The 12826-nt window shown below is 29.9% G+C and overlaps 1 protein-coding gene across 2 annotated transcripts; it reads right to left on the minus strand.

The window, feature by feature from the left end:
* Nucleotides 1-4414: 4414 nt before the first annotated feature.
* On the minus strand, nucleotides 4415-8973 carry LOC114383583 (hydroxymethylglutaryl-CoA lyase, mitochondrial-like). Of its 2 annotated transcripts, none has more exons than XM_028343278.1 (9): nucleotides 8754-8973; nucleotides 7149-7340; nucleotides 6786-6987; nucleotides 6405-6584; nucleotides 6058-6138; nucleotides 5826-5989; nucleotides 5502-5638; nucleotides 5105-5220; nucleotides 4415-4970 (listed from the first exon to the last, which is right to left on the minus strand). In XM_028343278.1, exons 2-9 carry the CDS (start codon nucleotides 7313-7315, stop codon nucleotides 4716-4718), a joined length of 1302 nt encoding a protein of 433 aa, XP_028199079.1. In that variant the 5' UTR covers nucleotides 7316-7340; nucleotides 8754-8973; the 3' UTR covers nucleotides 4415-4715. The 2 variants fall into 2 exon arrangements, with proteins under 2 accessions (XP_028199079.1, XP_028199080.1); XM_028343279.1 differs by having other exon boundaries at nucleotides 8637-8973.
* Between the last annotated feature and the right edge of the window lie 3853 nt (nucleotides 8974-12826).

Below are 12826 nucleotides of genomic sequence, written 5' to 3' on the forward strand. Positions count from 1 at the left end.
TTTGCTTGTGCACCAATTTATTTCCTTGCCTTAATGATAGCCTAATGTACTCAACAAATTTGTATGATTTTTTTTTCCTTTTAATGAGAAAAAGAAAATCTATACCTGTTGTCAGTCAAGGCTCAAATCTACTTAACACGATCAGAAGATGATCATTTCAGCTCCCTTTCTTAAGTTCAACTTTGAGAGTGGTGGGTGTCCCTCATCATGATGAATTAGCTTTGTCTTTGATAATGTCATAATTAAGTTTTGTGAGTGTTATACAGATAATCTGTGTAACATGCATGGTAAATATAGAAGACTTTGTAAGCGCAAGTCCATGATGGCATTTGGGGTGTTTAACATGCCATGGCCATTTTTGTTATGATTATAGGATTCGCATGATACGTAGGAGGATGAATCCTCCTATGAGTGTTGCCGCGAGCTAGCAAGCACATGATCACACAATGACACAAAGTAAAATGGTATTCCAAAAAGACCAACACCTATGAAAGATAAAATTTCTTGACCAGCATGCCCACAAATTAAAGTGGGGTAAATGTTTCTGGTGCTCTTGCAAATTTAACTTAAAGAACCCTAGCTTGAAGTTACGCAAAAAATTATCTTTGAAAGAGCTTTAAAAAATAATTTTTTTTCTTAAAAGAAAAATAAAAATATAGCCTATACAGAAGAGTAGAAGAAAACAGAAAAGGCACGCACCATAAAGGTGAGACACTTTTGTTTTTATTTATTTATTCGAGTTAATATTTTATAGGATCAATTTGTGTCATGATTTTATAGAATAAATTGATATATTCTTCACTATTTTAAGGATTAATTTCATATTAAAAAGAAAAAGAAAACTATTATCTCGTATTTGTTATATTGAAAGAATATTTAGTAACTTTTTATTCAAAGGCCAAATTTGATTAAGTAATTCTTTTGGGACGAAATGGATTGCTTATTTAATTTGCTATGTTATCAATGTTAAATTTTTTAAATATACTTTGCAATAGATGTTACAACTTCTGCAGTAGCATACCTTTGTTAATTCTAGTTTCTAGAGTTGAATTACCGGGTTAGAATTCCGGCTGTGGAAAACTGTTTTGAACTTTCAGTTTTTTTTTTTTAATTGCTCTGATAAGTCTAAATGTATGTATTTGGTATTGCATCATCAACATGTTTTTTTTTTAATATCCAGATGGAAGCTTTCATTTATAGCTTGCACTTTTTTTCCTTGAATTCTTCCAAACATAATGCATGGCTTAAAATGCTAATTGGTATGGGTGATCATTGACACGCAATATATAAGCTGAAATGAAATATAGTGTTAATATCAAAGATGATGTATATGCATTATTTTGGCCAATGTTTACAAATATCATTTTGAATGAAATTCAATATACAGAATTGAAGTGAAGTGAAATGACTTATATTTAATTTTTTTTATTCTAAAAAAGTTAGTACTAAAATTCTAAATTCAACTTAAAATTACTTCAATTCAAAATTAATTTTAGATTCATAAGATTAAACACCGTAAGTATTTATTTAAAATCGCACAAATGGATAACTTAACATAAATTTCAGATGATCCATGAATTACATGTTTAGAGTGGCCAAGAAGACACTGCCATGATGCTAGGGTGAGAGGGCATCACATGCCTCCCGTCTTGGGAAACAATTGTCAGCAAAGGCATGCTTGGTAGTTGGGACCACAATCTTAATTTGTATCTGGGTTGCATACTACTGCATATTGAAGGGGATTCAAGTCACAACATTTTTGTCTCAATAACCTTAAATTTAAACAAACACAGACATCAAGTTATTGTTTGTTTCCCTCGACAAAGACATTAGAAAGAAAATATTGTAAGCAAGGAAAATACCAAAGTTAAGGTTCTTTCAATAATAATTCCAAACCTAAGATAAGGAATGAAATTCCATATCCTCGTATTCGTTTTTTTCTCATCTAGTTAATTTCCTTTTGGTTTCCTTCGATCCTCCATTTCTTTTTCCTTCAACATTATGAAACTTAAGATTTGTCGGGATGAGAACTCTTCAAAGCCCTATAGTTATGACAGTGAAATATTAAAAGAAACTCATAAGCATTACATTAATACACACGACTTGCACATGTGCCATAGAGTCGTCAAACCCTTTTGATATTAATACTCAAAATACCATAAAATTTCCTATTCAATTCTTGTGTTGAGTGTTTTGAATTTTGAGAATATTTCAAAAGCTTTCAGTCTCATATTGTTTGATTTTGTGTGCTTTCAACTCTTTATATATTAACATCTTTCTAATATTTTCAAACAAGTAAGAGGAATGAGCTTATCCGCATGAGAAGTGTTCTTTATCTTATCTGAGTGACCATTTTTTGACTTGGCCTACTATCCAAAAACACAAGTTAGTTCATATTTTTATTCCAGAAATTAATATCTGTACTATTATTATATATTCAATTTTAATTAAACATCATATGAAAACCCTTTTATGGTCAACCTAATTTTTCAACACATCTCTCAACTTGAATTCAATGGTTTACAAGTCTATCTTTTTAGTTTTGTCATCTTAATTTACACGGAAAAAGACCAATTATATCTTAATTACGAGACTTACATATCACATGGATCAGTTCTAAAAGATAAAAGTTATTATCATAATATCTCGAGTTTTGATTTGTTGTTTGAATTTAATAGTTTGTGATTTTCAACTATCATTAACCAATAATAATAATAATAATCTCTAAACAATATTTTAGCAATTTTGATTCCTATATATTTTTTTCTATTAAACATTTTTAGTCTCTACTATCACACAACAATATATTTTTAATGATGTAACATTCGTATTAACAACCTAGTGATTTGCTAAGTAATAAAAAAGTTTAACAAAATAATCATATATAAATTTTTGGTAAATTATATTTTTAATTCCTCGTCTTTTTAGATCCCTGACGTAAGAGTTGATAAAGAATTAAAAATATAATTTATTAAAAAAGTTATATATACTATTCCATTAAATTTTTTGATGATGGGATAAATTGTTGGATTATTTGTATATGTTACATCATGAAAAAAATATTGTTATCTGACAAAAATGACTAAAATTATTAATAGAGGAAAAGTATAGGAAAAAAACAAATATTTTATTTAGGGATTAAAAACAAAATTTAAAAAATGTATAAGTAAAAAAACATAATTAATCAATTTGTTAATCGCATCAACTTTGGTTAGCACGTTGCATATATACAAATTTTGCAAGTCCTAACACAATATCCGCAGTATCACACTTTGGAAAATTCTGATGTTGAATTTCCTTATTCGATTCCCGGCTGTACCAAGTTATTTTATTTTTATTAAATCTTTTAATTACTTTCTACAACTCCTTCCATTTTGTATTCAGTATTCTAAATCTCAACCCAGAAAATGAGTTTGCTGATTATATATTAGAATATTGTTCAAAACACACCCATAGTCATGCACTTGATTGGGTAAAATTTATGAAAAAGATAGATTTAATACTACTATTTGTTACTCTTGCAAATATCGTGCGTTTTATTTTAGTCTTTCAATTTATATTCTTGTTTCTTATAAATTTTAAAAGTCTGTGGTTGTTGATATAGTATTTTAAAATGTATATAACATCATCATTAAATAATAATAATAATAATAGAGTTTGCTTAAAAATAAATTTCTAAAAAAACAAAATCAACAAAAATAATTTATGAAAAACTAAAACCAAAATTAAAAAATGCATAAAATAAATAATAAATAGTAATCCATAAGAGTTTTCTTGTTACATTTTTTTAATCAAAATTACAAGAACTTTTCGCGAGAAAGAATTTTGTTCTAAGTTGAAAATATTTTCAACATGACGGAATACTTTCGGGTTCAATTCTTCAGTAAATTGTTTTGATAAGAAAATATTTTGAATTCCTTTATAAATAGTAATTAAAAGAACCCGTGTTGAAATTTTATTTGAGATCAATTTCTATATACCGTCAGTATAAAAGTTTTTTTTATCAATTAAAAATCATATTAAATATAACTTTTAAAATAATTATTATAAAGAAACTTTACATATCATGTAATATTTTCTCATTTCCATTAGATTCCCCCGATATATTTTTTCTTGTTATTTTCCAATGCTAAATTAAACTCATGCATTATAAACATTCTTTTGGAAAAAAAAAAGAGCTAGCAAGGTTAAACTGGTTGAAATGATCTCAACTAAATTAACACCCCAACAAACACCAAATACAACAATTAAATCATGAATTCATTAAATATATTCTACGCAACATTGTTGTGAAGGGGAGCAACAATTAAGGGGTCATTTGGTAGAGATAAATTTAGTTTTTTGAAAATCTTAACGTGATAAATAATCACACCGGTAAAAATATCATTATTTTTTTATTTCCATGAAACTTAGATAAGTATTTTCAAGAATATTTATGACTAACCAAATAGATTTTACTCATCCTTACAATTCACTACCTGATTCCTGGGCATGGAAAAAAGACTTTTGTTGTACAATGATAAGATAAGCTTCAAATAAGCAACTTGCACTCACTATATTTCTTCCTTCCCAAAACCAAAACTCATCCATGTAAGTGAACATGTTATTCCTCTGCTACTAGCATGCAGAACAAGGAACATAATATGTAGAGTGATCATATGCCACCATGAAGCATATTTCCATATTGATATAAATTTTTATGGTACACTTAATAGTTAATATGATATCTTGGATGCATTACTTGTGACACGGTTCAAGGCAATGGCAGTCTTTGAAGTGGATGGCCTCCCCAAATGGTTGCTGATGAAATCCCCAGCCAACATGAGTTTTCCAAGATCAACATTGGTTTTGACACCAAGGCCGTTCAACATATAAACAACATCTTCAGTTGCAACATTTCCTGAAGCTCCCTTAGCATATGGACACCCACCAAGACCAGCAACAGAGGAATCCACTGTGCTAATCCCCATCTGTTCAAATGCAAATTAACATCCCTTAATGATTGTTGAGTGCCAAAACAAAGCAAACAAAAAAATGAAATCATTTTTTTACACACTAAAAGACAAGCATGTCAAAAGTCCAAGCCATTTAGTTGATGACTTACTTGGAGGGACACAAGTATATTTGGAAGAGATTGCCCATATGTGTCATGAAAGTGGACAGCTATCTTATCTATTGGAACTACACCCATCACAGCCAAAAGCATAGGAACTACAGTTCCTGAACACCACAAAATGAATGGGAAACAATCTAAGTACAAGGATCATATGCCAGAAACCAATGACAAATACTCAGTAAAATGCAAAGCACTTAGTTTTACATTCGTCCCCAAGTTCTGCCAAGAATTGGCATTTTCACCTTATCAAGTTCTTACTTCAAAAGGTCTACAAGAATAGAGAATCTTGTCTATCAACAAAATGAAACAAATACACCACCACAATTATTGTATCAAGCATGGATCACTTAAACTTTAGAAGTTCAAAATTCATCAAATTTGTTACCTGGTGTGCCAACTCCAATTGTGTCACCAAGGGAGATTTCAAAGCAACCCATATCATATAATTCTTTAGCAACATATGCCACTTTGGAAGGAGGGATTGGTCCTTCCACTGGGCATCCAGCAACACATGATACATAACTATGGAATAGAAGCAGAATAGTATGTCAGCAAAATTTACAACATCAACCAATGGGACTTTCATGCATCCAACTACTAGACCTTGACCTGGGCACTTTGTGAAAGGTATTGCTTTCCCAATACAGATATTGAAGCACAGTTATTTGATGTAATCTTAAAATAATTAAAAAGAAAATAAAAGGCGTACCCTCGAACAGGAATTGAGAGTTGTTTAGCAGCACGAGTAACAGCTCGGAAACGAATAAGGCTCTCTTCGATGCTACAGTTAATGTTTGATTTTGAAAATGATTCTGAAGCTGATGCAAAAATAGCAACTTCTCTGGCACCAGAAGCCATTGCAGCTTCAAAACCCTATGAATGTAACAGGTCATAGATCTGAATGTATGTCTGTCTATTTATGGTTATCTAGATTATTCTACCTTTAAATTAGGGGTCAGAACTGGTAATCTGATGCCTCTCAAGTTATGTACTGCTTGCATTACATCATTTGCATCAGCCAACTATAAGACAAAGAAACATTATTATTTAAAATCAGATGGAATGCATAAGGATAACAACTGTTGAAGTCATTCAGAATTCTATAAATGGATTGGATTTTATCCAATGATAGTAGCCATCCAAAAGCATCCATAGTAAACACCAGTTGATCCATGAGATTGAGAACTAATGTCAGATACAACCACCTTGGAGAAATTTTACTCTACCCATCACTCTTAAAAATCATCAATGTCAAGTTACAACAAATAAGGTAAAGCCATTATAATACCTGTGGGACCCATTTGGGAGATACAAAGCTTGTAGCCTCAATAACAGATAACCCGGTGGAAGCTAGTCTATGAATCAATTCAATCTTCACAGATGTAGGCACAATGTTCTTCTCATTTTGTAATCCATCCCTTGGACCAACTTCTACTATCTTTACAAACTTTGGTATACTATTCAGAAACTGCATCATAGCCATTGTCCAATTAAAAATTGAAAACATGCTAATTACTAGACAAAGAAATGTGATAAAATAAACAAACAATAGAAAGTTTAAAATATATTACTTAATTGGAAAGACGAGGAGGCAAGGTATAGATAGCTAAGTTAGTAGCTGAAAAAACTTGAACAAAGAGTATTGAAGATTATGCAGCCACTGAATTACCTTATAAGCCAAACCTTGCATATCTTTGGTGTGGCATTTTGGACTGCTTTGGCAATCAGAGATTGAATCATCAATCATTCCAAATTTCATTGACTTCCTCCCTTTGGTCAGAGACTTTTGACTGAAGGAGTCATCTTGGGATAAGTCTCTTGTTTGTATTTTCCATGGGAATGTCTCTGCTGTATACTCTTCATCATCTTCACTGCACAGAGATAGAAAGATATTACGGACATAGTAGGCAGGTAACAGATTTAAAACTATACAACAGCAGGGATTAGAACATAAAAGAGGGGAAAAGGATGTTGAATGATAGATCAGTAAAATGTATCAAGTCCTTAACTTAAGTTGCAATACTTGACTCACTTGCAGCTGTTAGATGTTCTGCAACTTCGTCCTTCAATCCAGCAGTTTCCCATGCCCAAGTTATCTACTCTAGGACGGCAAGAACCTGACGAGAACCTCTGAATCCTGTCAATGGTATTCATGCTTGGTAACTTGTCAAGACCAAGTGGTTCCTCCAAACTTGACATGGCAAATTGGTTGGGTTAAAGGGAGCTACCAAAAGATGTGAGAGAGTAAGTACTGTGCATCAAATGGGAGGCATATTTTCATCTGCGTATCATGCTTCTATTTATCTTCACATAATGATATTCAATGGGAAGTTATACTCGTGTTAAAATTGCAAGATAAATTAGTTTCCTTTTATAAATTTCATTTACCACAAATGATGCCATGCCATATAAAAAACAGTGAAAGAAGAATCATAATTAGTTGCAATTAATTTCAGTGAGTTTGGGTGAAGGTTTACATAATTGATTTTAAAGTGATGTGATTTATGTTTAGATGTTTTTAATATAAAAGTATACTAGTAGTAAAACTCAATATAAATTCCCGATTCAACTTAAAAGCAATGTAAAGTTGCTTCAACTCAATTAATTCTAGACCCAATCTTAACAAGAAATCAAACAAGTGATCATTATATAAAATCATGTTAGCTGGTATTTCAACGTAATTCTAGATAGTCCAATGTTAATTCAAGCATGCATAGACAATGCTTGTATGAAAAAGTTGACACTTAAAATCATGTTAGCTACTATTCAGCGTGATTCTAGTTCATCCAATGTGAATCCAAACATACACAGACAATGTTTGCTCACATTATTGGAAAAAAACTCAAGTCTCATATAGACTAAAGATAAAGTCAAGATAAAGTATATAAGTGAGGATCAACTCTCATTCCTTGAACTAGCTTTTGAGGTTGAGTTAGACATAAACTAAGAATCTAAGACAAATTGGCTGAGCAAGTGAAATGGAGTTAGAAAAGTTTTAATTTTCAACCCTGAACTCCTTTTTGCTTTGTAGTGGGCAAAAAATAACTTCCAACTTGCTTTCGTGCTATAATAGGGCCAAGATTTGTGGTTGGAACGTAAAGGAGTTGCATTCCACTTACAACCTTTCCGCATTTGTGTTGATTAAAGCATGTGTGAAGTGATTTTCATTCCCCCATTGTCCACCAACTCAAATAAGGATAGCCAGTCACAAAAAAGATCAATCACATATAATTGTTTAGCCATAAGGTCATAAAAAAATCGCTTGTTCTGTTCTGAGTATCTCATCTCAACATCAAGTCAAAGCCTTTTTTATCTGGAAGCATAGTATCAAATGAGAAAATGTAGCCCTTTTAAGATAATAAAGATAAATTGTGCCTTTGGGATTTCAAATTGGTGCTGAGCACAATTGACTAGAAAAACAAAGAGGGAACTCACTGTAGAAACTTGAAACCAAGCTCCATAAAAATAAATAAATAAATAAACTTAAGGCAAAAAGGCACTCAATGGAAAACAATCATACTCAATGAAGAGTGCAGATAAAGAAAATTCTATTTTTTTTCCTATTTGAATTTGAGACTTTGGTGGGCAAGTTCCTTTAAGAGGAAAGAAAATAGAGAATTGGAAGAAGCAGACAGACCTGGAAAAAGGAAAAGAGTTGAGGAAACCCTAGAAATTGGAGAGAATGGAAAGAGGAAGTAACTAGGAAGGGGTAGATGAAGAAGAAGAGTAGGAACAAAGGGAAGGAAAAGGTCATCGACTATTTGTTTGATTATTTGAATTCAATGAAGACAGAGAAAGAGGAACTGGTTTTCAGTTGGTAGTTAGGTGACTAGTTAGGTAAGTGACACTTCTAAATATGCAGAGGTGTCAATACAACAAAGAGTTACGTTGAACTTGAAAAGAAAGAGTAATTTATAGAGAAAAAATTATGCTTTGAGGGTGTGAAAAATTTTAGGTTTAAATATAATTTTAGTTTATTTTTTTATAATTTTGATCTTTTTATTTTAAAATTGAGATATTAAAAAATTTGTAATTTTAGTTTAATTTTTAATTGTGTCTACTTTTTATTTTTTATAATGTAGTTAATTAAATTATTTTTTGATAATATCTTAAATGAATATATTAGACGTGAGATTCAATTGGAACAAAATAAAAGAAATAAAATATAGATATAGTAGAGGATTTGATCAATATTATGAATTTTCTAAAATAAGATAATAAAATATCTCAATTTTAAAATGAAGAAATCAAAATTAAAGATTTAATAAAATAAAAAAATCAAAATTATATTTAAACTAAAATTTTATAAGTTATATAATCACAATGCATCATAGATAATAAATTTATCAACTTTTAAAATAATTATTTTAAAGTAATTCAAACAAAAATGTTTGATTATGTAAAATTATTTTATAAGGTCAATGTATACATATTAAATTCTAATTTATATCAATTTAATTTAAACATGAAGTTAATGTAGATTATTAATTCATTGGATGAAAATCACTTAATTATAACTTATACTAACTTATAAGTTGGTGTCTAGGGTGGATCACTTTTAAGTGATTCACATACCACAATTTATACATTTGAAGGAAGTAGTTGACCGATGAAATAAGGGCCGGGGTTCAACGATGACGGGGTGTGACTGCAGCAACGCCATGAAGAAAGGAGATGATGTAGGAAGAGATGGAGGAGATGATTCAATAGAGAATCTATGATAACATTTTACACTTTAGTTGAATCTAATGATTGTAAACTGTGGTTTATAATGGATCACGTGATCCACCCTAGACACCATCAACTTATAATTCAGATAGGTACTAGAAAATTCAATAATCTTGAATAATGTTGTACTATTTTCCAACAACTTTTTATTATCACCTTGTCTTAGTATGATAAGAAGTTCAACTAATTAAATATTATATGAACTATCTTGAACGAATACGCAATGTCCATAGTTATGACAATAGCAACTGTGAGGTTTCAAAAAATACGTGTGAAGTGGCCACTAATTGAGGGATCAACCCACGTAAAAGTGAAGCAGACGCATTGGAGAACAACCCAATCATGCAATCGGTTGGTTGCTCGATCCTAATAGACTTTCACAACAGTATATAATTGAAGTGGGAAAACTATGTAACTCTTTACAAATATGTTCCAAGGCATCGGTTAGCATTTAAAATTAGGTTGGAGTATTTAATTTCACATTCCAATAAAAAAAATTATTTTAAGTTCTTAGACATTCGTTATCATTCATCTTTGTTACACTTGTACATGACGTCCAAGGTTTTGATACAGGAATTAAGGAATGTTATTAATTGTTGAATTTTCTGAAAAACATTAGATAATTTCTTAATATATCATTTATTTATCTAAATAATTAATCATTTATTCTTATTAAGCATTTGATTAAAAATAGTCTTGAAAAAAATATTCAATGATATCTTAGTTTTGTAAAATGATATTTATTTTGAAACAATTTGTTTCCTCTAAAACATCATATAAAATGAAATGAAGGAAGTAATATCTTTGTTTCTGCTTGACGAATGAAAAGTTACTTGTTTTAGTATGGTCGGTGCCCTTTTCATAAAAATAGATTCTGAATTCCGTCCCACTAAAATGATGATGACATGCATAATTTTGAAATGTTTCATGCTTTTCAGATTTTGTATTTGTATTTGTATTTGTATTTGTACGTAAAAAACAAAAAGAGAGGTCGGTGACCAAGACAGGTAGAGTGCCATTCTGCCCAACCCACCAACTAAACCATTAATAAAGATGAAGCTTTAGACCAGAGCAAACCTCAAGCTCAACACTCATTTATGCCAAATGCAACTTACAGCAAATATCTCATTTTAAATCAAATTCAACTTTATTCCTGGTATTTAATTACTTTATGAATTGAACTATCATAGAGGATGAGAAAGATACATTGAAAGATGCGTGGTATGTGTGAACATTGTTACAAGGAGCAGTAGTCATTGAAAGATGCATCATGCATGGTACTTTATAAATACTGGCTTAATGTAACTTTTTAGTTTATTATGTTTTATAATTATTTCATTTTAATATATTAAAATTTAAAAAAACTTATTCTAGTTTTTTTATATTTTTGAGGGCGAGCCCTGGTGCAGCGGTAAAGTTGTGCCTTGGTGACTTGTTGGTCATGGGTTCGAATCCGAAAACAGCCTCTTTGCATATGCAAGGGTAAGGCTGCGTACAACATCCCTCCCCCATAGCAAAGAGCCTCCGGGCAATGGGGTACGAAATTTTTTTTTTTTAGTTTTTTTATATTTTTGAAATGTATGATTTTAATCTTTTTTTAATAGCCCGATGGAAACGTTTACGTTCTGTTAACATTTAAATATTAAAAAGGATTAAAATGATATATTTCAAAAACATAATTAATTAAAATGAAATTTTTAAAACTTAATGTATCAAAAAAACAAATGTGAAATATAATAGAACAAAACTGACATTAAACCTTTTAAAATAATAAATTTTACATAGTGATGGCTAAAAATTGCTACTATCATTATTGTCTATTTAAAAATAAATAATTAAAAAAATATCATCTCCTCCAACCTCTTCTTAATATGAAAAGATAAAAAAATGCACACTACATAAATCAAACAACGTCAACCCATAATTTCATTGAAATCAGTGAATATTCCAACGACGTAAAGAAGTTGTGACAAAGAGGGAAGCCCGAATGGGACATCCATCTTTTTGGGTCCATGGCGAGAGACAAAATGACACAAGAAGGAGCTTTTACCCATTGTAATCGAGAATAATTAGTAAATAAAATTATTATCGTTATTAAATGATTAAATTGAATGAAGAGAATAATACTAATAATAATATAAGAGTGAATGTTGTTGTTATTCGTGGTTTCAGATCCATGTTTTCTTTATTTATTTCGTGATTTTTATTTTTTATTTTAAAAAAGATAATAATAATTTTTAATGACCACTATATTAACTTGACTATTCTAAAATTTAAAACAATGACGACACACTAAGTTTCTAACGAAAAATTAAAAAAAATTCAAAATAATACATTTTGAAAACATAAAGGACTAAAATGAAAGTTTTTAAACATAATGTACTAAAATAAAATAATTGTGAAACATAATGAATCTAAAGTGATATTATACCATTTTAAAAATTAAAAGTTAACATAACACTAACATTTCTAACCAAAAATTGAAAAAATGACCAAAATGATACATTTGAAAACATAAAAGAATAAAATAAAACTTATATATCAAAATAAAAATAACTACAAAACATAATGGACCAAAAAGTCACATTAAGTCTTTTATATATATATATATATATATATATATATATATATATATATATATATATTTTGAAAGGTTCTATTGCTTTATTACAGAACTAAAATCCCATACATTAGTGAATAAATCATAAATGAGGCTCGAGAGGCTGCCAAATTTGTTTTACTTTTGGTAATATTTATTTTATTCATAATAACATTATTTTGTAATTATTGTAAAACAATATCATCTGAAAATAAAACATAGAACTTATTCAAAAAAAATAAAATAAACTAAAACATTAAAACCGGGCTTTTTTTTTTCTTCTGGATAACCAGGTATAGAAGGGAATGTCGTGTTTCTTGGTGATACTTGCCTTTCAACTGCTAGCATGATTTAACTAAGACAACCGAACTTAAAAGTGCGAC

Source organism: Glycine soja, chromosome 14, assembly GCF_004193775.1.
Source record: "Glycine soja cultivar W05 chromosome 14, ASM419377v2, whole genome shotgun sequence".
NCBI classification, from domain to species: Eukaryota; Viridiplantae; Streptophyta; class Magnoliopsida; order Fabales; family Fabaceae; genus Glycine; species Glycine soja.